The sequence below is a fragment of the Drosophila tropicalis genome, unplaced genomic scaffold (assembly GCF_018151085.1).
Source record: "Drosophila tropicalis isolate 14030-0801.00 unplaced genomic scaffold, ASM1815108v1 contig_952, whole genome shotgun sequence".
Taxonomy (NCBI): Eukaryota; Metazoa; Arthropoda; class Insecta; order Diptera; family Drosophilidae; genus Drosophila; species Drosophila tropicalis.
In genome coordinates, this window is record NW_027173453.1 from 470,433 (window position 1) to 494,649 (window position 24,217).

The following is a 24,217-nucleotide window of genomic DNA, read 5'->3' on the forward strand; positions in this document are numbered from 1 at the left end:
TGGCTTTATATAATCGGAGACCAACAGGTTGCCAGAGCTCAAGACCTAAGAATAGGTCGACTTCGGTATACCAAGCATTTTTCCTTTAACCTGGCCAACTCTGTCCGCTTTGGTATATCCAAATCCAATTCCAAATACATAGTTCTATATAGTCTGCTTATACAGTCAGTCTAGGTAAAATTACTCTTAGCATTTGCCAAATTCTCAATCCCATGAAACAACACTATTCATTCGTATCACAAGTGGCGTAATTAAGAATAAATAAACAATTGTTGGACAGGTGGGAAATTTAAAGACATATGTACATATATACATACGTATGTATATGGCGAATAGGGTAGTGGGACTGGGGATGAGAACCGGAGGGGGTGAACGGTGGTGACATAATTAATCTCTGACTACCACCTAGCCACCTATGTATTTGACCAACTTATCGGCCAGGGCGAGTAATTAGTTTTTTGTGTTCCACCACCACCCGAAAGACACTCGCACACCAAAAACATCGGACACCACAATGGTAAACTGACAACGACAAGACGATCACGCACTGATAATGCCAATGCCGATGGCCACAACAGAAACAAAAAAGGGCGAAGTGTTTGCGTGTGGGCGTGGTGAGTGTATCTTTGGGTGTGTGGAAGGGGGTTGCCTCCGTGTGGTTCGATTAAACGTTCAATATGTGTAGAACGTGCCAAATCGTGCCACCAATATGCGGCTTAAACAGTTCCTACTGTAAACATTCGGTCGACAATAACTGTGTGCCTGTGTCTTACCTGTACCTTTCTTTGACAGGAGACCCACAAACACACACACACACACTCACATAGACAAACAGTGAAGGCAAGGGAAAACAGGTGAAAGTTCATTTAAGGCAACGGTTCGACAATTCAATACCATGGGAATTAGTTCAACAAAATAACAATAAAAAGTATGCTACAAAAAAAGTGATTCAACTCCAAAGCAAACAATTAATATTGTTGGCAACCAATAAATACCTCGACATATGTATATGTGTTAGAGATAAGGAGACAGGAGGAACTGATAGTAATCAGTTGGTGTTAAGTGTGGACTATGCAGTTCGGATGGAGCAGCGTGAGCAAATCCCTTGCTGCATTCCTTTTCATCAAGAGACCATTGTCTCTCTAAGAGAGGAGTAAAACGAGGTAATTACCTTTAAAATTACAGAAGATTTCGAACAATGTATATAATATCAAATCAAAAACAAAGCAGGATCTGGGACCATCAAATGCTCCTTAGGGTATGCAATCGACTGGAAAATAATTCATTAATGTCAACAAATTTAGAATAAACCATTACTTAAAAATTGATTAACAATAAAGCAGATGTCCAATACGTGATTAAGTACTTAAAAAAATTCAAAATAATTGGCTTCTAATGTAAAAGGTCTCGTCTTAAGGTTCCCAACAAATACCATATTTCGAGCGCCAAAAAGTATGCCATGACTTGCTAACAAAAATTATCCAGCCCCAAGCCTAAACTTAATACCAAAAAACCCCATCCCCAAGCCTTTTTGTTTGTAAGTAACTTCCTCTTACCACCTTCTTACTTGGAGCTCATTCCATTTCAATAGGTATAAAAAAAGAGCTTTTTAATATTGTGTGTGTGCGTGTGTGTGTGTGTGTGTGTGTGTGTGTGTGTGCGACTAACTATGCCGGCGCCGTCGCTGGCTGCTTAAAAGCTAAGGACACGCGTTCAGAATGCTCAGTTCGCAACGTGAAGTCGTTTCGCGCGCGTCGTTGAAACAGAACAGAAACCAAAACAAAAACGAAAGAAATATAAAAGAAATATAAAATAATAATAATATTGCCCAATTAATTACAACAACACCAACAACAACAATTCATACTGAACAAAATATATCAAAATTCAAAAAAAAAGCACACACACACACACACACTTAATAAACGGGTGAAAGCCATATGCTACAACAACAACAACAATAATAATAACAACAAACATTAAACGAAACGTCCCCGGCAACGGTCGCAACAACAACAACAAATTAAAATAAAGTTGAACGAGTTCTTGAAAAAGAAAACAAAAAAACAAAAACAAAGCCAACAGCAACAACAACAAGAAACAAAGTAATGCACAAAAAACAAAAACATTTAGCAAATCTTTTTGTTTAAACAATTTTCAAGTTGATAGTTGGCGAAACAACAACAACAAACATAAAACATAGAATCCACATATAGTATATATATGTATGTATGTACATATGTACAAAAACTTGTTATACAATGCAAAATTAATGAACGAACGAATGCCTTAATTAATTTGTTTTTTTTTTCGGTTTTGTTTTAAACATTTGATTTTTACGATCGAACACACAAAATATTCATGAAGGTGTCACGAGATCCAAGTCGATCCAATTGGTTACGAACCGTGATCTATGATCTGGGAACACCGAAACAGCGAGAGACCTTCTTCCCATTTCCCTAACGCCCCTTTTTCTTGAACATAAGGCGGGGCTCACGGGCACATCTGGCTCGCCCACTTAATTTTAGTTAGTTTTGTCAACTGGTTGGAACTTGTTTGCAATATATCTACATATGTATGTACATATGTACATATATACAACATCTCTCTAAAATATATGGATATATTATATACTTGTTGTTGTTTTAGCCAACTTTTTGCCGGCTGCGTTTGCGCGCAACACGTTGGCCCTGATTCCCCCAATTCCCCCTATTCATTCCACTTTACCCATCTGCTTGGAATGAATCTTTAGTTAAAAACTATTTGAGTAATCGAAATTAAAAATAGATGAAACTCTTCTGCATAAAACAAAATAATATACATATAAACAAAACCGTGAAATATACAAATGACAAACAGATGCACACACACACACACACACACATGCACTTGTTCGAATGCATTATATTGCATCATGAGATCTGGTTAGATCTAGTTGGGCCTGAAGCTTCAGTTGAATAGTATCGAGTGACATCTATTAGAGCATCGGAGCCACAGAGAGACAGTAAATAACCATTAAGTGGAAAGTGGTCTAACCAATCAATTTTTAGTTTCGAATTAGTCAATTTCGCAATTTCAAGAGCAGTCCTGTTGAGAATAGTTTCAACTTCATGGCTCTATCCTTGCAGATGAAGGAGACGTATATTCTTGATTTAGCCATGTCTAAATCAGTTGAAGACCAAAATGAAATTGTTTGGAACCCTTTGATGATGGATCATGGCCTTTAATGTCTCATGGCTATGTGTCTTGAGGCTCAAGTGCAATCTCTTCTAGAGATTAGGTTGAAGTTCGAGACCTTTTTCAGTGTTTTATGAAAAGAAAGTACTGTCTCATAAATGCATTCCCAAACATCCAACATTAGACGTGTTTTTAAAGTCTAGAAAGAATTTAGGGACAGGTCGTCCCTTTTGACGGGCATCATCAATAAAAAAACAACAAAAGATTCCTTGTGCAAACAATTTCCAAACTTATCCTAACTGAGATAGAAAAGTTTTGATTTTTCTAAACATTTTTTAGACTTTTAAAAGTTTTAGCCGGGCTGAGTTCAATGAATCTTACTAATTTATAAGATTTTTAATCATAGGCAGGTCGAAAGATGAGCAAGTTGCCTCTACAGCTATTTCAAGAACCACCAGACTTTGCTTAAGAATCCAGAGTTGTAATGGCTATCCCATATCCTTGGCGCTAAACGTAGCTGTATCCATACATCTAAGGAATTTCGAATTAATTGGCCAATTGGAATTTCAGATTTATGACAGTAATGTCTGAGATTCGCAGAGTTATCTCTTTATATTCGCGAAAGGGTTGACTTTCAAATAAATTTGAATACTAGATTGTTTGTCATGTAGATGATTTTACCGTATGTGTGTGTGTGAGTGTGTGTGTGTGTGCTTTGTGGTAGACAACCCCGTGACCATGTCAATCATTCTGTAGAATGGGTATTATCAATATCTCATCATGTTTCCCTATCTATCTCTATCTCTCCCATAGAGGGAGAGCCCTATCTACTGCTACTACTAACTATCGGTGGTTCCAGTGTCGAACCGGGGTATCGAAGCAATTGTCGCCGCCGTCCGCGACGACGACGACGACGTCGACGACTTTGCCCGCCGAACTCAACTGAACTGAACGGAACAGAACAGAACTGAGCTATTGAGGCAAAAGCAAAGCCCCCGCTGTGGACAGCTGCTGCTCATCATCATCATTATAGATTATTATTTATAAGCAGGCGAGAAGCCGAAGACCATAAATCAATCAATAACTGGTCAGACCTAGAACGGAATTAGATAGAGTGGAGTAAAGCAAACAAAAAAAAAAAAAAAGGAAAAAAAGAAAAGCCAGACCGAAAGCCTAAAGAGCCCAAAGAGCCGGGCAAGTTGCCCGTGTCGTGGAGGGAAACATGTTGGCAACACCGAGAGGCGGCGGCAATGGTGGCTCAGCATCCACAGCAAACACATCCACATCCACATGCACATCCTCGCCGCCAAGTAATGAGAAACCATTAAATAATGGTTATCTACAAGCGAATGCTCTCGATGAGCTAAACGCCACAGTGGTCTCGCCCCTGATAAGTGGGAGTGGAGGAGGTGGAGGAGGGGCAGGCCAAATGCAATCCCAAACGCAATCACAGCAACAGCAGCCGAATAAACTACCCACCGTGGTCTATCTTAGTCCGGATGGCAGTGCTGTGGGTAGTGCTTTGCAAAGGAATGCCCCTGCCCTTTCACCATCCTCGAATGCCTCATCGTCACAGCGTCCCAGCGATTGGCTAATCAAGGAATCCCAACAGCGTCGTCGCCTTTTAGTCCTGGCCATTGCATTCACAGTCCTGGGAGCAGCCATTGGGGCATTGGCCATTTATTTTGCCAGCTTGCATCAGCGCTGTCAACTTTATCAGCGCAATCTCGAAACGGAGGCGGATGCAGTTCCAGGTGAGTCCATATCCTGACACAAACTACAACAAAATGAAAACTGAAAACATTGGAAAACCCAATTTCCTTTAAAAAAAAAAAAAAAAAAAACAATCACAAGCAACAGGCACAACTGTCGTATTGTGAGTGTCCTCCAGGAGCAGGAGCGGTGGGGATGGGGGGATGTGTTTTGTAATCTGCGTCTTCAACCCTCCTTTTAAACTTCTTTTTAGCACTGTTTGAAATTCAATTACTGAATATGTCATCAAACAACAAAAACGAACGAACAGCAGAAGCAGGAGCACAACAATAAGAACCGAACGGAGGGCCAAAACGGAGAGCTTCCTCTTGCCGGGTGTGTTTTGTGGTCCATTTCATTGGCAGCAATTCGATACAATCGTACAATGGGCCAATTCATCTCAGTCTCGATTCTAAAAGAACTACTTTCGGTCAAGGAAAAAAAACTGAGTTTTTCCCTAGAGATGGCAACGGCTACGAAAATTTTAGGGCTCTGTCTCTTCATTTTCCAAAATGTTCAATATATTTTCTCCTTAGAACAAACTTCAAATCTAAAAAATTCCAAAAAAATTGAACATTTTAATGCAGTTTCGTCCATTTGTGCCCAATTGCGCCCCGAAACATGTCCATTCGTGTCCAATTGAGACATGAAGCTCCATCTCGTTCGCGTCCATCTCTATCTCTCACACTAAGCCAAATGACAGTTTTTTTTTTTATCTTTCAATTTATGAACCACTGTTCACACCGTTATTTTTTTGTTGTTCACCCTGTATTCATTCACATCTCTCACCCCACACACACACACACATGAGCAGTTAATGGGATTCAAAGCAAACTGAAATATTCAAGAGGTTCTTCTTCTTTTTAATGGCAATTCCTACATATTTGTTTTTTTAAAGGATGTCTGCCTGTTCCCTTTTGGGTGGTGGCGGTCCTGAGCATAATTTTCCTCTCATGTTTTCCTCCAAAAACCAATCAATCGGGCCCCAGCACCTCCGTCTATGAATTTTTTAACGGCCGTTCAATCGATCGGCAGCAGCAACATCAACTCCTCAGGAGATGAACCCATCCTTATCCATCAGCCTAATTGAATATGTAACCCTCCCCCCTTCCCATCCCCCACTCACACCCCCGTCCACTATGCTCCCCTTTGGCTCTCTCTGTGTGTGTGTGTTTATGTATATTTGCGTTATAAAAACGTGTTTTTAATGTTTTTGCGCCAAAATTCATTCATAGACGGCCGAACCATCAAAGCCTCTTTGATAACGGGACTCTCTGTCGGTCTCTGGACCCGATACTGTAGACTCGAATCGCATGTATCGTTTGCTTTTTATAACTAGTTAAAAATATATTGATGCCAGATCCTATAAATACATCGTTATTATGCCGTTGGACTTGAACTCTGTCGCTGTCTCTGTCTCCCTCTCTCTCCTCTGTTGCTTTTTCTGTTAGGATAGGCACGTCCTTGATTGCTGTATGATTGTCCTGTTGGATCACCACAATATATGATATATAATTGAATTGATGGATACCCTTAACTGAAAATGGGAGGACATTCAGTACATGTGCACGCATATATGTATAGTAAGCTGCTGTTGTCCTGGCATCCAGCCTTTCTTCATGCCATCACAGTTGAATACCCTTAACATGGAATTCTCAACTCGTTGACCATTTGAATCTATTAGCACCGCAGCAAATGTTATTAGTTGCCTAAGACCAAAGTGGCAATCGTTTTAATTAATAACGAAAGTGAGAGGAAGGGGCAGAGACAGAGAAAGAGAGCGCGAGAGGTAGGCACGCCCACCCCCTACTGGTATATGTACAAATATTGACAGCTACAGGGGCAGCCACGACGACAACATGCAACATGTGTCCAAACAGGAATCGATGAATGGACAAGCAGTTGGAAGGACATGCGGACGAGTGAGGGGAGACTTGTGTTTGGGTGTTGGCAGAGGGTGGAGGGCAACATTACGTTATTTTAATTCAATAAAGGCTGTGTTCTGATGAACGAGCAGCGAAGGACCTAGCCATTACGTCTCGGCTTGTCCCTTTTCCATACCCTGTACATAGCCGTCGCATGCGAAGGGTATTCTAGACACAGAAAGTGTCTTAAGTTCTCTCTCCTTCATTATCCTTTGGTCTACTATGATGGAGTTACCAGATCTTACAGCTGAAATTCCTTCATTAACCTAACAAATGCCAGAATTTCAGCTTCAGAAACATTTGGGGGAGGGGGGTATCCATGAGTCGACTTTGTCTCAATGGCTCCAACGACATTTTCTCTTTTGATTATCATTCGGGTACGGCTAGAGGAGAAGAGAAAAGAAGAAATCCTTTAATGAAATATTCAAATTCAATTTACTTGAGTGTTTTTCATGTGTGTGTGTGTGTGTGTGAGAGAGTATTTTTTATATATTTTTTTTTAAATTGTCTATCCATAAAACTTAACCACTACAAAGAAATCGCAGAACCTTGCCTTGCCACATATCCTTTTGCTCACTCTTTCTATCTTTCGCTCTAATTACAGACGAGAATGACAGGCGAGGCACAAGACTGGGACCAAGTATGGGAGCGGGAGCGGGAGTGGGAGTGGGTAAGGAACAACCAAAGGGACAGGGACACAGCCAGGACAACATCTGCATGACACAGGAATGCGTGCGAACAGGTGAGTGATGTGCAATGAAGGCGTGCCCAAGAAATTCCTTTATCCCTCACAACACACATCCACATATCCTTCAGTTGACAACAATCCTGATAAAATGGTAATGGCACTAAGTCAATCAAAGAACCAGCACGAGCTCATGTTACGTTTCTGTGTCCTGGCCTCGTAAAATGTACGACACATATACAAATATATGTAAATGGCGTTGGCTTTCAATTATTTATTTATTTGCAATTAACATAGATGTACATAGTTTAGGTCCTTTTCCTACATACATATGTACATCAATACCATCCCAGCCAAGAAGTAAACGCTTAACGACCCTTCTTTTATGGGACCCAAAACATCTGCCCAGTATATGTACATATATCCAAATGGGTTGAATTTGACATGGACATTTGTGTGCATTGTGAATTTCTGTGTGTGAATGCATTATGCATTATGGTAACCCCATTCGATGTTGTTGGGAATCGAAGGAGTTTCTATGACAAAACATTCCTAATGATGATTAGTTTTAAATGGGTTTGATTCTTGAGGTATCCGGGAGACTGTACGTTTATTAATTATTGCCCCATTTTGTAATTTATGGCTTGAACTGTTATGAAAATCATTATGTCCTTATCTCGCTTACACCAGCCCATGCCAGGTCCAGGCCGTCCAGTCCGTCCCCGACCCCTTCATTCGTGGCAAGTGACTATTGTTCCAACTCGATTGGCGGGGGAATAAAAGTTTTGCATTCAACCAACTTTAAACGTAAATTATTCCCACATGCAAAAAAGCCGCGAGCTGGGTCGCTGTTGGCTTTGGATGGGGGAGTTATCATAAAAGTTTTACGCAAATGATTTGTTGGCCAAGTTGGACATGTTGGAGCCGGGCATCGGCTCATGTGTGTGATCGTTTGGGACAAAATATATGACATTAATTAAATGCCATTGGCATGGTTTCCCACAATAAATGAGGCCATAATTCAAAACTGAGTTTTCGTTTTTGGTTTGTTTTTCGTTTCGATACGTTTTTGTTTTTGGTCTTGTTCTTCAGCGGCATCGTTACTCTCTGCCATGGACTTGACGGCCGATCCGTGTGAGGATTTCTTTCAATATGCTTGTGGCACATGGAACAAAGTGCATCCCATACCCGAGGATCGTAGCTCGATTAGCACATTCGAAGTGCTATCGGATCAGCAGCAGGTCATCCTAAGGGGTGTCTTGGAGGAGCCCATCGATGAGCGTGACAATGAGGCGACAGTCAAGGCGAAAACATTTTTCAAGAGTTGCATGGACATACGTAAGAATTTCAAATTTCGGATTTTGCTTTACAGGATTTGTGTAATTCTCAATGCTATGTCCTCTGTGCACAGCCCAGATCCGCAAGATCGGCGCTGGACGCCTGAAGGAGGTCCTCAAGCAACTGGGCGGTTGGCCAGTTATCGAACGCAATTGGCAGCCCCCGCCAATCTTTCCATTGAGAAGCTAATGGGTCAGCTGCGTTTAATCTATAGCGAATCCGTTCTGATTGAACTCTATGTGGGGGCCGATGACAAGAACAGCTCCGTGAACATTCTGCAAATGGATCAGCTGCAATATGCCCTGCCTTCGAGGGATTACTATCTGAAACCGAGTAGTGCGAATGATCGAAGGGCGTATCATAAGTATATGACCCAGATATCTTTGCTGTTGGGCGCTGATCCGGCCACAGCGGCAGGCGAATTGGAAAAGGTGGTGCATTTCGAGACACAATTGGTGAATGTCTCGCTGGCGGAGGCGGATCGCCATGACACGAGTGCGGTGTATCGGAAAATGGAGCTACCGGAGCTGCAGCGTCTGGTACCACAGCTGAATTGGACCGAATATCTGCAGACGGCACTGGGTGAGAGCATTTCGCTGCAGGCGGACGAACCGCTGGTCACTTATGGTCTGCAATATCTCACTGAAATGGGTAAGATTCTTAGGGCGACCGATCCCCAGGTGGTTCACAATTATATGCTATGGCGGCTGGTTATGTCCCTGATGACGCACATGATCGATGAGTATCAGCGGGAGCGAGTGGAGTTCCGTAAAATCCTGCTGGGCATTCAGTCGGAGCGAACACGCTGGTCCAAGTGCGTCGAATGGACCAATAAAAAGCTGGGCGTGGCTGTTGGAGCACTGTTCATACGCGACAATTTCAATCAGGAGAGCAAAGAGGTTGCTCTGGAGATGATTCACACCATACGGGAGGCGTTCAATGAGCTACTGGCCGAGAATCATTGGATGGACGATGAGACGCGAGCAGTGGCCAAAGAGAAAGCCGATTCGATGAATGAGCGCATCGGATACCCCGAGATCTTGACCAATGCCACCGAACTGGAGGAGGAATATGTCAATGTAAGTGGTATCTTGTCTCTAGGATTCCGTAGCCAACTAATTTCGGATTTCAATCAAGCTGACCATTGTGTCGGATAACCTGATGGACAATGTGCTGAGCATACTTCAATGGGAGTCACAGAAGATGCTGCACTTGCTCCGCCAGCCGGTTGACAAGGAGAAATGGACCACCGAGCCAGCTGTGGTGAATGCGTTCTACAACCCCAACAAGAATGACATCGGTAATTACGAATATAGAAGAACAATCATTATACTCTCTATATCTTCCACTTTTTCTGTTCCTCTAGTGTTTCCCGCTGGGATACTTCAGCCTCTGTTTTATAGTCAACACTTTCCGAAATCCCTTAATTATGGCGGCATTGGTGTTGTCATTGGTCATGAGATCACGCATGGATTCGACGACAAGGGACGGCAATTCGACAAGGAGGGCAACATGATGCAATGGTGGAATAATGCCACCATTGAGGCATTTCGTGAGCGGACGCAGTGCGTCATTGATCAGTACTCGCGATACAAGATCAACGAGGTAAACATGTTCATGGATGGACGTATGACCCAGGGTGAAAATATAGCCGACAATGGTGGGCTAAAGCAGGCCTTCAGGGTAAGTCAGCAATCGAGTCGAACCGAATCTAATCTCCTGTAGCTCTAATGCATCACCCCCACCCCCAGGCCTACAAGAAATGGGAGCAGCTACACGGCCGAGAGCTGCAGCTGCCCGGCCTCAATATGACACACGATCAGTTGTTCTTTCTCAACTATGCCCAAATTTGGTGCGGATCTATGCGTCCCGAGGATGCCCTAACCAAAATACGTTCCTCGGTCCATTCACCCGGCTTCGTTCGTGTCCTGGGACCGCTCTCGAATTCGCGTGACTTTGCGCATGCCTACACCTGCGGCGTGGGGACCACGATGAATCCGGCGGAAAAGTGCAGTGTGTGGTAGAACGGATGAAACAAATGGAGGGATATCTAGTGAAGAAGTTGGCATAAGTTTATTTTTTTATACACATACATACACATATATATATATAGTTATATATACCGCATACTATACTTACTACTACCTACATATATATATACATATATACTGCATAGAGAAATGCAGCCAGAAAGCGGCATCTATTATTCCCACCACCCACCACATTTTTTTTTGTTATAGCAATTTTTTATTATAGTGCGATAGTTCGAACCTAGTATAGTACACTATACTATATAGACATACATATAAAATCATATATATACATATTACTATGTTTGTATTTACATATATGTTACATATACATACATATATAGCGAGTCATATCAAAGAAATTCACCGATCCCCCACTCCCCGCCGCTGTCACAAAGTTCACAAACAGTTCCCCGGAACCCCCTTAAAAAACAACAACAAAAAACCAAACACCGGAATGAAAAAAACCATTCCACAGACCCCGTAATATTCGTAAATAAAGAAAAATCTTATTGAAAACCAAAACAAACAAATTTAAATAATGGTCTTATCAACCTTAGTGAAAATAATCCATTCAGATCTGCTCTTTTATGCCCTTGAACAACTTTGTTAAGGATCTTGATTCAAATCTTAATCCTAGAGGTGAGTTTAATTCCCCTCCTCCACTTGGTGACTTAAGCCGATAGGTGCGCCATAGTTTTTGAAAGAACGAGAAGTAGAAACTTAATCATACCAAGCTATCTAAAGGTTGTAATGGTATATTAAGGAAGGAAGCTATTCCGACCCCAAAAAAGATTTATATTCTTGATTAACATCAACAGCCGAGTCGAACTGGCCATGTCCGTCTGTATCAAAACCTAGATCTCAGAGATGACAAGAGCTAGAGTCACCAAATTTGTTACTTAGACTCCTGTTATAACTACAGTGCTAAAGTTTATTTCAAATGTATACCACGCCCATTTACGCCCCCCAAATTAGATAAAGCCAAAAACTAACAAAACTAAAACCCCCAAATTTGGTGCGTAGATTTGTTTTTTTACCGTTTTTGCCACGCCCACTTTCGCCTCCTTAATCTAGAACAACCCGATTGCCTTTAACTATTATTCGACCAAATTTAGCACACTTATTAGCCTTAAGGTTCATTAAAATCGAAATAGAAACTTACAAAATGTGCGTCTGAACGTAAGGGCGGAGTTGGCCGTAGGGTAAAAACAATTGTTCACTTGGTGCATGGTATACCAAAGTCGGCGAGACGGCTTACTTACTTAATTTCCACTGACACTGAAACTACTTGATATAGGGTATATAAAAGGTCGGCACAACGACTTATTTTAACGCATTGATCAAGAGTTTGTTTTCTATTACTATACGGCGTATTTTATATGTCGATTTCGTTTTAAATATTATTATTATTGAAATATTAATTCGAGCATAAAGCAAATTTTTTTGTGATAAACGGTTATCACATTTTTATACCCTTGCAAAAAGGGTATATTAATTTTGGTCAGAAGTGTGCAACGCATAGAACGAAGCATCTCCGACCATACAAAGTATATATATTCTTGATCAGCACGACGAGACGAGTTCAAATAGCCATGTCCGTCCGTCTGGATCAACGCAAACTCCTCCTAGACCGTAAGAGCTACAGAGCTGAAATTTTGCACCTAGGCTTGTATATACTGCAGGCGTTGTATATCTCGGATTCAGCCGGATCGGACCACTATATCATATAGCTCCCATACAAACCCCAAAGTCACGAACAGTGACTTTTCTCAATAACTTCGTTATTTTCTGAGCTATTGTCGTGAAACTTAATATTAGAGAGTTTATTACGCTTATAAACGACTGTGCCAAATTTGATCAAGATCGGATGACTATATCATATAGCTCCCATAGGAACGATCGGTCGAAAACAGTGACTTTTGTAAATAACTTCGTTACATAAGCCTTTTTAGATAAAATGTTCTTCCACATTGATGGCTAATAGGTAAGGAAAGAGTTACCAAAAAAGTTGCAAGGGTATACAAACTTTGACGCGGTCAAAGTTAGCCCCGGCCCTCTGGTTTATTTTAATGTGTATAAACATTAGGGTGGACCTAAAAACACGAAATTTTTAATATTAAGTCGGTTTGGGATAATAAAAAAAAATTGGGAATTTAAATTTTTAATTTTCGATTCATTTTGAAATTTGAGTTTTACTAATTACACAGGCCGACATTTTTGAGGTCATGAAAAAGTGTTTGAAGTTCAATAGGTCTCCTATAGTAATTGGGGGCTGCTAATCACGGCCCTGTACTTAGTTTTTCTCCATCACGTCAGGATTTCGAAAAAAATGCGTTCAAATTATTCAAAATGACCTAATTTGCAATATATTTTTCCATGATATAAGCATAATATTGTACCAAAAACATTATTATTTTATCCTATTAATATATTAGGCTTGATTCAAAAGAAATTAACAAAATATCAAGTTATTCCTTTGTTATAAGGCATAATATCATACACTTTGGATATGGTTCTATAATGAGTAAAATTTGAACCAAAAAGTATGCTATAGGGATTTCAAGAATTGTCTGCTTTTAAATTTTAAAGAATTGTGGGAATTTGCTGCGTCTTACAAATTGTATATTAGTTATATGTGCAAACAAGAACTAATTTTCTTACACTAAATATTCTAAAATCCGTAAAAAAAGTTGAAAATTTTTGTTTAAACTTTCTATAGTATACTTTTGGGTGCCTATTTTTCAACCCCAGATCTCCAGATTTCACAAAATCTAGATGTGATGGACAAAAACCAAGTATGCGGTTAGAATCAGCGTACCCGAATTAGTTAAGAACACCTCTCAAGTTAACGTCAGCAAAAATCATGCCGGCCTGTGTTATTTGCAATTGGTATCTTAGTGTGTACACCCTGCGTATACGTTATAGCACTACTTTGTTGATAACTCGCCGAAGTAACATTGCTCTATATATGTAAGGAAATTAATCCAAATGATCGATGTGCAGAAAATCGAACTTAAATCATTTCTTTAAATTTTTTTTAACTGACTTAATTTTTGACCAATTTTAGAAACTATTTTCAACCGATTTGTAATGAGTTTTCGATGAATTATCGTGAAATTTTATAGGTAGGATCAAGATATCTGCATAGGATATACCTACAGTCTAAAGTATCTAAAATATGGTGCTGATGTTTCTCCAATCGGAAGGCGATTTGGAATCGGTCTCAAGATATGGGCCACCCTAATGTAGGTACTTTCTTAAATGTACTTTCAACATTGTATATATAATGAAGTTTTTTAGTTTCCGGATTAATGGCACACAATATTTGATGGCCTTCATTAGGTAATGAGTCATACATATGTAGTTGATTTCCACAAATCGAAATTTAAAATGAGATTGGAAACAAAGAACGCCCCTTCGAATGGAGTGAGAAATAACTGTATGTGGGGCGATATGTTTTTTTGTGCTTTTTCCTTTTATTCGTATACATATGCATTGAATACATATAATATCCAAATATATAATCTAAACTTATACAAATCGGCAGTAGGTCTCAGGTGGAGAATTTACTGCACGCTTAAGGTACTAAGTTTGCTCTTTGATATACATATTTAACGGTTTTAATACTTAGCAGTAAATATATACATATATATATATTTCCATTTGTATATAATTTTATGAATGTTTTTGTATATATATATGTATATATACATATCTATGTGTAAATATTCGTGGAGCTAAAAAACATAGTTATCCACAGGAATTGGTATCCAAAATAGGAAAGAAAAAAGTAAATCAAACTGGAGAAAGGCCCAGAAAACAACAAATTGTCCATGTTAACTGTGAAGATACATATAGGATCGTTGTAGAGGCCTCCACCACCTCCAGGAATACTGCGTCCGAAGGAAAATGATCAAACCGTAGATATATATGTATATCTATATATATGTATATGTATGTATATAATAGTTATTTATCACACATGCTTATCCTCTAAGTGTATAACATTATTTGGTCTTAGTTAGGTGCGCACTGACCGCCGCCGACGCCGCCGCCGGACACCGGTCGAGATGGGCAGGGACCAGCTCTGCTCCTCGGCGCTGGCAAACATCAGATATATGAAATTGCCAGCTATACTAAAACCAGCGGCCAGCCAGAAGACAATGTGCCATTGGGTTAAAGTCTCACGATGATTGATAATCAGGCCAACCACATAGGGGGCCAGGAAGCCACAGATATTTGCCGCCGAGTTGGTTATGCCGTACATGGTACCAGCATAGCGTGGACTAAGGGCAATGTGATTCATTTGGTTGCCAGCATAGACGGCTCCGCCAAAGGAGCCGACTCCAGCCAACATAAATGTAACCCAGACCCAATCGCAGCCCACATAGATGATGCCAATAAGACCAAGCGAGGGCACCACCGATGCCACAGTGTTCCACAACTTGTAAGAATTAATTTGGGTGATATACCGCTTGGCCAGCATCCAATCAGCGAGCGCGGAACAGGCAATGCCCACGAACCAGGCCGTTAGAGGGGGCACAGCGTTCAAAATGGCATTGGATTGGATGTCAAAATGCAGTATGTTGGCCATATAGGTGGGAAGCTCTGTGAGCTGGGTATAAAAGGCCCAACTCTGGCCACATTGGGTAAGAAGAATGGCCCACAGTGGCACCGATGTGAACAGCGAAAGCCAGGGCACATTATTTGTTGATGCACTTGCATCATCTTGTTGTCTCTCCTCATGCTCCTCTTCTGACGACGATTCCCCATCCTCCTCCTCTTCCGCCTCATGGTCGAGCGGCGCTTCAATAGCATTGGTGCGTCGATTACATTGCATACGCAAACTTCGCTTAATGTATTCTCTCTCCGACTGCGAGATGCGTGGATGGACACTTGGACTGTCATAGACCAAATACATCCAGCACACAAACCAAAGCATTCCCAGCAATCCAAATATGTAGAAGGCCGATGGCCAACCGCCCAGAAAGTCCAACGAGCACAGCCATCCAGCCAGGGGCATCGAGATAACAGTCCCAATATTGGACCCCGCATAGACAATGGCAGCGAACTTGTTGCGCTCCAGCGGCGGTATCCAATGGGCTAGCATGGCGTGCATGGCCGGATAAGTGACGCCTTCGCCCATTCCTTCGAGTATGCGTACCAGCACCAGCAACGGCAAATCCCAACGAGCCGCCAGCGGCGTAAGCATTGTGAATATTGCCGTAATGAGGACACCATAGCCATAGATCAGTTTGCCACCAACCACTTCGGCCATACGGCCACCAGGTACCTGGGTTAGAACATATCCGTAAAAGAAGCTACCAAGCACCAGACCCTGTGTGGCCTCATCCCAAATGAATTCGCCCTCTGGCGGCGGTTTAGAGCTACTATTCTGTGGCGGAGGTGGTATTGGGCAGGTATCGTTATCCATCACAGAGTTATTCGTATGAGGAATGGCTGTCTGATTGACCATTGCCACTATGGCCACCGATAGATTCACTCGCATGGCATAGACCACAGCAAATCCAAGAAAACCCATTAAACCAAAAACGTGACGCGTCTGCGGGAAATCTACAGGCAGAGAGAGAGAGAGAGAGAGAGAGAGAGCGGGATAAAGGTTAATAGTTACAGATAATGGATAAATAAAGTTATCTACATACATATACGGTTATTGTACTCACCCTCATTAGTCGCTGCAGTGCCTCGAATTAGTGGCCTATCGCCAGCACAAAACGCCTCCTGTTCATCATCCGCCTCCTCGTTGTCGTCATCATTGTCTGTCGAGGACCCGGCGGTACGACCAAGTGTATCCTCATCGTAGTAACAGGAGGCATCGCGCGATTCATCTGTCCACTTGTGTGGTGGCATTTCTCACTGCTGCTGCTGATGATGATGTTCTGCTACTGGGTAGGTGGTTTAGTTGGATGGGGCAGTTTGTAGGGATTTATAATGTTTTTGTTTTGTGGGGGGGTGGGGTGAAGATGGGAAGGGATTTCCCAGATAGTTTTAGATTTTTGCTGCTTCTCGTTTAGTCTTAAGCAACTGTCAGCACATTTTCTCTTTAGTTTTTCTTTTTGTTGTGTTATTATTAATTTGTTGTCGTTTGTGTCTTTGGCAGCAAACTAAACAGAGCAGAGGACAAATGCGGGGCCTTGGAACTCCTCACCAACAGATGGAACGGCAGCGACTGCCAGCAAGCAACAAAACAAAATCTAAACAAAAGTAACCGAACAAAATATAAAAACAACAAAAAAAAAAGCACACACATCAGTATGAAGAAACCAGTCATTGTGTCTCTCTCTCTCTCTCTCTGTCTCTTGCTCATTGGCCCTCTCTCGTTCTGTCTATCTCTCTCAGCGTTTCTAATGCCATTCAAACACTCTCTTTTTGCCCCAACAGTGTGAAAGTAGAGCGTCAAAATGAGCAAATGGACTGCGTCATTCAACGGCAAAGTCAGAGCCAAGCAGCGCGAATTTGTAAAGTACAAATACAACTTTATAGTTACAATTTACTTCCCACACACACACACACCTTAGTACATTCACACACACACACCTTAGGTTAAAGCAGACCTAAGATATGGCAAATGTTTTTCCTATAGACACACAGATACCACAACCTATCAGTCATTATTAACGTTTCTGCACAAAGCTCTTATAAGATAAGTTTTAAATTAAACAACGCCGAATATTACATACTCTTTAGCCACTTGCTAACTCATAATACATACATACATACATATGTACATATGTATTTTGATATTCGGCATGTCGTATAAGTTATATCATTAAAAAAGCTTAAGAAAAGTCCTCCTAGTTCAGAATCTATAACATTTACTACTCGGATCACAAAGTGCATAGACTCTTGCCTCTAAAAGTTATGCAGCATCTACGCATGCCTTAAATTAGATGCGGATAAAGAAAGAAGCAATAAGAGACCAAAACTCTCCTGTTGAATGTGTGTCGTGGCATTCCTGACCTCAAATCTGCAGATTTATTCGCTTATTCACTTTAAATAGGTTGGAATCTGCCAAACAAATGGCTCTCTCGAATTTCTCGCTTCCATTTCGCTCCTTCTCTCTCCCTCTCTCTATTTCTCTTAGTTGTTCTTTACACATGCAACATGTATTCAAAAAATGTATATAAAAAGAAAAACAGAGTTTTGTATAAAAAGAAAAAACACGTATGTATATAAAAAATCTAGCTACTTTAAGCACCTTAATTAGTTGCATCTCCTGTTCCTGTTCCAGTATCAGTTTCCATTAGTTTCAGTTCAATAATCTCTGTCAATTAGCAAAGATAGTGCCCACGGGGAAGACTATAATCCGACGCTTTGAATTCAGCACAATGCTTTCATAGTGGTAACTCTTGACCAGGCACACATCATTGCGATTGCTATCGAAGGCTTCTTGAATCGGTTGCAGATCTACTTTGAAACAATTTATCTGGCATATCTCAGGCTTGAGGAGAGAAACTAGCTCAAAGGAGCAGGCTAATTTCTCATTCCAAACGCTGACAGCGGAATATGACAGGGTCTCAGTGCCAATGATTTGGACAACCTCTTTGGGTGTGCGGAAAGTATGAAGTGTTATCACTCCAGTTGGTCCGTCGCCCAAATAGTTTTGAATAAAATCATACACCAAAACTGGCGACACATTAGCCGGAACCTTCTCCTTATCGGCGGCCGTCACTACTTTGGCCTTCAGTTCTTTGATCTTGGCCAATGTTCGTATATAATTTGGATGTTTAGACACCTTTGAAGGCAATTCCTTAAAATGCTCCGCCACACGACCCACAAACTGATCTAAAACACTCTCTTGGATTACTAGTGTGGCCACAGATCCCTCCTCGAACGGATTGTGCAGCGAGTCCAGCAGATGATGCATGGCTGAGTTGATATCCCCATCTTCAAATATGATCATCAGATTTGGTGACTTCCACTTCAATGTAGAAGCATCATTGGCATTATCCATTGTCGTCTGAAATATATGGACATGAAAAACTGGGGCCTCAAGGTTATGTTGATTTCTTTATCTTGTGAACTTCACCTTGAAATCAAGATTGGACTGCGGGTCCTTAACCATGTTGCAAGTGATCACTGGTTTCTGGCTTAATTCTTTAATTCCCGTTGAATTTTGAGCCATGCCGTGTTGTTTACACAGAGGAATATCTTTTCCAATCGAAAAACGGGCCAACAAAAATTGTTTTTAACGCCTTAACCTGATCGTGTTATCAGCAGCTCACACGCACGTAAACACACACACGCACACACAAAACCGGCCGATCGCCCATGTAGATAAAGATTAACACGTGTAAAATTACATATTTTACTCTGCTCAGTGGCGACAATTTAGCCCCGTTGGAAGTTGCGTTTAACTTTTAGCTCGAAAATTGGTGCAACTAGCTGTTTAAATGTAACCACATTAGCCTAATATTAAACTTGTACTATTAGTTTATTGTACTTATGATTAGTAAAAGACGTTTTGGTAAATATTTTCATTTTATTTTAAACTTCTTGCGATTTTTTTTGAGTTTGCTTCCAATTGGGTATGTTTTCGTTACACGTAGATAGCATGTAGATGCAAATTGTAGGCTGGGTACCCTGATACCCGTTGCCGCTCACTCTCTCTCTTTCTCAACGGCCACCTCCCGCAAACACAAACAACACCAACAATAACAAATGGAAAAAAAACAACTAACTAAGGCATTACGCCACCGCTTGGGGTCTTTTGGCGCTGCCCCATGCACAGTTTGATTTAGATTTAAATTGAAAACGTTCGTGTGCTGTTCGTTCGCTGTTGCTCCTCGGCTCTTATTGCCACTTTTGCATTATACTATATAACTACATTTTTTTGTTCGTATTGTTAAAATTATTAAACCATTTTACATACATACATACATACATATATATCCACACAAGTGTGTATTTTAAAATTGTGCTATTGTCCATTGTTGCTTATATATTTTATAAATTTATTGAAACATTTCAAATAATTTACCTCCCGGGAAAACCAACAAGTGCGCTTTTAACACACAGTTACATATTGCATCTCTATTTCTCCCTGTGTGTGCGTGCGTGAGTGCGTTTGTGTGTGCATGCCTAGAGTACGTTCAACTAATTGAAAGTGAATTGCAAACAAACACATACATAAGTGAAAATAGAATTAACAAAAACAACAATTTGGCAACAAGAAAAAGTAGAACACAAAAATTTATTCGTCGTTTTTCGCAGTCAAATACATAACCCACATACACACGAAATTAATAATACCGTGAAAACAGCTGGTCGGACTGCAAGAGCGTGTAACAGGTTCTTTGTATCTCTGTGTGTGTGTGTACATCTGAGTATTTGGCTGTGTCTGTGTGTGGGCGACCGAACATCATCCAACTTTATCCAAAATGACCGATCTCAATGAGCTGATGGGTTCACCATTTGTCCGCGTTAAGGTGAGAATTAACTGCATACAAAACCGCCCACCATGCCCGCGCCCTGTCACGCCCACGTCACGAAGCTGGGGCGCGGTCGCTAATCCGCCAGGTCGATTAGCATTTGTTTTAGCCATCCCAAAATCTTGTTAACTGGTTACCCCATCGACCATCGACAGACGGCAACCGCAATAATGGCATACGATATCTTTGCATAATAATTTGCAACTTCCAGACTTGAGTTATGTTACACTGTGGCGACACTATGGGATGTGAATGGGGTGTAAGGGTGGATGCGTGGGGGGGTCCGGTACCTTCGTGGGGCTTCATTTGATACTCTGGTCGTCTGTCAGGCCGATTTTCGATCCGCTTAAAAACCCATAAGCTCCTTTTGAAATAAATCAAGACTCCCAAGTGCATTGACTCCTAACTATTGATCGTTGTGTCTATCTTTCTTTCTTCTTTCTTGCAGCTAGTTGCCTTTGTGCACTATTTCTTCATCACGAATGCCATGTTAGGCAACTGGGGACATGGAGGCTATGAGTTCTCCAATTTCCTATTTATGATTGCCTTGTTTTGGACAATGCACAGCAAGGATTCAATTGAATCTGTGCAAACGGTGAGTTCGAAGTTGAAAGGATACAAAATGCTCATTCAGATGTAGTTACTCATAGTTCATTAAACTTAAGGGCTTTCAAATCAGCTGAGCCGCCTAGTTTCCATGCATTCCGTTGAACTTACTCTTGAGATCGTCTAAGTGACATTGAGACAGCTTAACAAGGAGGCACAACAAGTGGCACAACAATGAATAGCGCAGCTTTTTGAATAGATTTATTACAGCGACTGTTCTGACTCACTGTTCCCGGCCAATCAAAGTCTTCCACACACGCTCACACATAAGTACTGACAATGTTACTGATAAGTAACATACTTATACGTATGTATATATATACAGTATTTACATACAGATCTACCCACAATTCACTTCAAATTCTTCTATAATTTTTGTATTTTAATTCTTTGGGGACTTGCACTTGTTTATCGCAAGCCAAAAAAAAAAAAAAAAAATAAGAACCCAAAACAATGTATTTTGGATAATCCACATCGACTGGTAGATACTCTACACTTAACCATCAAAAATGTGGCTTTGTGATAGGAACTTTCAATGATGGAAATACTTCTTCCACCATTTGCATACTTTAAGGACCAAATCACAGCCCTAAATCTGCCTTTGCTGATATAAATATACCCTTTTAAGTAGCCTACAGGGTATAAAACTGCTGACACCGCCGTCAAAGTTACTAAAAACAAAACCGGTTCTATCGAATGTCTCAAATTCAAATTATCATATAAATAAACATATTCTCACTGCCCAAACAAACGAATAACAAAAACACCTTGTGATTATTAACTATGTATTTCCTCGTGGACTGGATCAAATACCCAGTCACTTGCATCTTCTCGCGTAGAACTAATAATAATAAATAAAGAGATTCAGCCTGTGTTAATTTGCCACTGACGGATTGCGAAACATACAATTGGGATAAGATTAGATACATTGTAGGTACGCAAGCCAAATCAGTGTTCAAATATATAGGTAGGTATGCATATATTTCTCAATCAAGTTGCCATTTTGGAACAAGTTTTTGAAACCCATTTGACCAAAAGTTCTTAAGAACTCTACCAGCACGTGGAGGCATGCTAATAAAAAGTTACTTTTGGCTTCAGTTTCGACCATTCATCTACACTATATAGTGTATAGTGTGCTCGTATATGTACACATAACATAGATATACTATATACGTAACTGTTTGCTTGCCATTAAAAGTTATTACTTATGTATGTGTATGGCCTCCGTGCGTGTGTTCATAGATGATTTAGGTGTAGTTAGTTAGAAAGCCAGTTACTGGCATTTTCAACTTTGACATTACCCCGAAAAGCCGTCGAAATAGCCGAAAAAATACACAAGAAAGGGACCACTGACCAAATGCAGACTTCAGAGCAGTCGGAACTCACGCGACGAGCCAAACGAACCATCAAAGTGGCCCACTTTCGGTCACTCACACACATGGCACGGGTTACATAGGACCCTGGGACTTGGGGAAAACGAGAATTGGTTAGAGTTGTAGTGGAAGCCTTTTGTTTCCTTGAAAGCCATTAGCAACGCCTTTTAATCAACTTAACTATGCAAAGTGAAACGTTCTTGTTGCCTTCTAATAAAATTCGATGTGTGTTTGTGTGTGTAGACAGGTCAGGTCACCGAATTCAGGCAATAAAACTACAAAATATATATATATATATATATACATAAATACAATGATTGTATAGAAAAATCGATAAAACTAATTCTTTATTAAATATCCAAAAGGAACGAATAAGAGAAGCGCCAGAAATAAGTCTCTCGGTTAAAATCTAACCAAACATCTATTTATGACTGCCTCCAAAAAATATTCAACGATTGCCTATAAGTATGCTATATATTTTTGCAGCCCAACTGTTCCAGTGATATGGAACGAGCAATCTAATGAGATATGCTTTCAAATTACCATTACCAGACCCATTTAATTAAAACAGTGAGGGAAAATTGCAAAATTTTGAAACTTTTACCTTTAATAATAACCATTATTAACTGATAATGTTTCTTAAACAAAAATCATTACAATTATGGAGTTGTTAGGGAAGTTTGCTGCTTAGGGAACTTTGTGGACATGAAAACCTTTTAAAATTACATGACGTTCGGCTCGATTTTTGGTAGTTTTAAATATTATAAATTAACAATAGTTATATATACATATTTTACGGCCAATCATTAAGTTTAATTGAAGTTCATTCGTCGTGATTCTTTACATTTTTCCAGAAACTTACTTCGTCAAGGGAAGTTACAGTTTTTTTGGGAGACATGAAGTTATTGATTGATATGGATATATCATTTTCTCATTTCAAAAAGAATACAAGTAATTTGGAATAACGTTTAATAATTGAATTATACTTTCGGCATTAAGTTGACTCCAAAATTTAGTGTTAAGTCGATGCAAACCTGTTTAAAAGTATAAATTTGATTAGTTAATTATGATTATTTAAATAGATTGATTTTCTGAGAAGCTCTATGATAGAGCCCCAACTTGCCCTTTAATTGAAAGCTTACTCCACCTTAGTTCATCTCTGCTATTATTCCAAGCATTATCACGTTTATCATCCATATTATCTATATCTTTTTGCAGGCGCTCGTCATTGACGCATCTTGCATATTCTTTGATCTGGTGTTCATTATTGTTTATTTCAGTTCGATGAGTAAGTAGCTTATGGCTTGATCATCGCATGGCCGACGTGCTAGTCCATTGATCAATTAATTAAGTTAATCAATTAGCTTGCCAAATTTCTCAGTTTCCAATTTATTTTAATCAACACTTTCTTTCCATTTCACTTTCATTCTTTTAATAGATGGCTGGGCCATTACGTTTAGCATCATAAATCTGATTTTACGACCCGTTAGCGTGGCCTTGTTGTATCGAGAGTTCAACACACGCGGCGGCACCCTGCAAACGGGTTCGGTCTTCCCCACAACTCAGCAGCGCAGCTATCAGGACATCGATCGGCCCACACAGCCGACACCGACCAACAATTCACAGCCCGGGCCGAATGTGGCCAGCATTTTCTAGGCCAAGAAGTAACCAAAATAAAACCAAATTGACTTATAGATACATATATTTTAACAACCAACAACCCTTCCAAGTACCTTCAAATCACAAAAGACGCCCAAATAAAAGTTCTTTTTTTTTTTTCACATCTTACATCTGTTTTGCATTGTGATCCCTTAACAAAAGTCAAAAATGTATGTCAAAATAATTGTGAAACCTATTCTTATTATTTTCTTATGGG

At 40.4% G+C, this 24,217-nt stretch overlaps 4 protein-coding genes across 5 annotated transcripts; 2 read left to right on the forward strand and 2 right to left on the reverse strand.

Annotated features, from left to right (window-relative positions):
- The first annotated feature begins 1,739 nt into the window (after positions 1 to 1,739).
- Nep1 (Neprilysin 1) lies at positions 1,740 to 11,440 on the forward strand. The gene is given in 9 exon segments (XM_068302264.1): positions 1,740 to 2,105; positions 3,991 to 4,931; positions 7,459 to 7,596; positions 8,632 to 8,877; positions 8,951 to 9,040; positions 9,043 to 9,956; positions 10,015 to 10,177; positions 10,244 to 10,560; positions 10,629 to 11,440. Coding segments are annotated over 8 exon segments (2,673 nt in total). The 5' UTR covers positions 1,740 to 2,105; positions 3,991 to 4,399; the 3' UTR covers positions 10,902 to 11,440.
- Positions 11,441 to 14,855: 3,415 nt separating this feature from the next.
- MFS10 (major facilitator superfamily transporter 10) lies at positions 14,856 to 18,190 on the reverse strand. The gene is made up of 3 exons (XM_068302248.1): positions 18,130 to 18,190; positions 16,595 to 17,125; positions 14,856 to 16,484 (listed from the first exon to the last, which is right to left on the reverse strand). The coding sequence occupies exons 2-3, from the start codon at positions 16,779 to 16,781 to the stop codon at positions 14,932 to 14,934; spliced, it is 1,740 nt and encodes a 579-aa protein (XP_068158349.1). The 5' UTR covers positions 16,782 to 17,125; positions 18,130 to 18,190; the 3' UTR covers positions 14,856 to 14,931.
- On the reverse strand, positions 18,073 to 19,173 carry LOC137586241 (uncharacterized). The gene is made up of 2 exons (XM_068302249.1): positions 18,961 to 19,173; positions 18,073 to 18,891 (listed from the first exon to the last, which is right to left on the reverse strand). Exons 1-2 carry the CDS (start codon positions 19,054 to 19,056, stop codon positions 18,199 to 18,201), a joined length of 789 nt encoding a protein of 262 aa, XP_068158350.1. The 5' UTR covers positions 19,057 to 19,173; the 3' UTR covers positions 18,073 to 18,198.
- A 452-nt stretch (positions 19,174 to 19,625) lies between these two features.
- On the forward strand, positions 19,626 to 24,192 carry LOC137586226 (type-1 angiotensin II receptor-associated protein). Of its 2 annotated transcripts, XM_068302230.1 has the most exons (4): positions 19,663 to 20,359; positions 20,811 to 20,957; positions 23,560 to 23,629; positions 23,780 to 24,192. In XM_068302230.1, the coding sequence occupies exons 1-4, from the start codon at positions 20,312 to 20,314 to the stop codon at positions 23,995 to 23,997; spliced, it is 483 nt and encodes a 160-aa protein (XP_068158331.1). In that variant the 5' UTR covers positions 19,663 to 20,311; the 3' UTR covers positions 23,998 to 24,192. The 2 variants fall into 2 exon arrangements, with proteins under 2 accessions (XP_068158332.1, XP_068158331.1); XM_068302231.1 differs by lacking the exons at positions 23,560 to 23,629; positions 23,780 to 24,192 and adding an exon at positions 23,196 to 23,321 and having other exon boundaries at positions 19,626 to 20,359.
- The last annotated feature ends 25 nt before the right edge of the window (positions 24,193 to 24,217 follow it).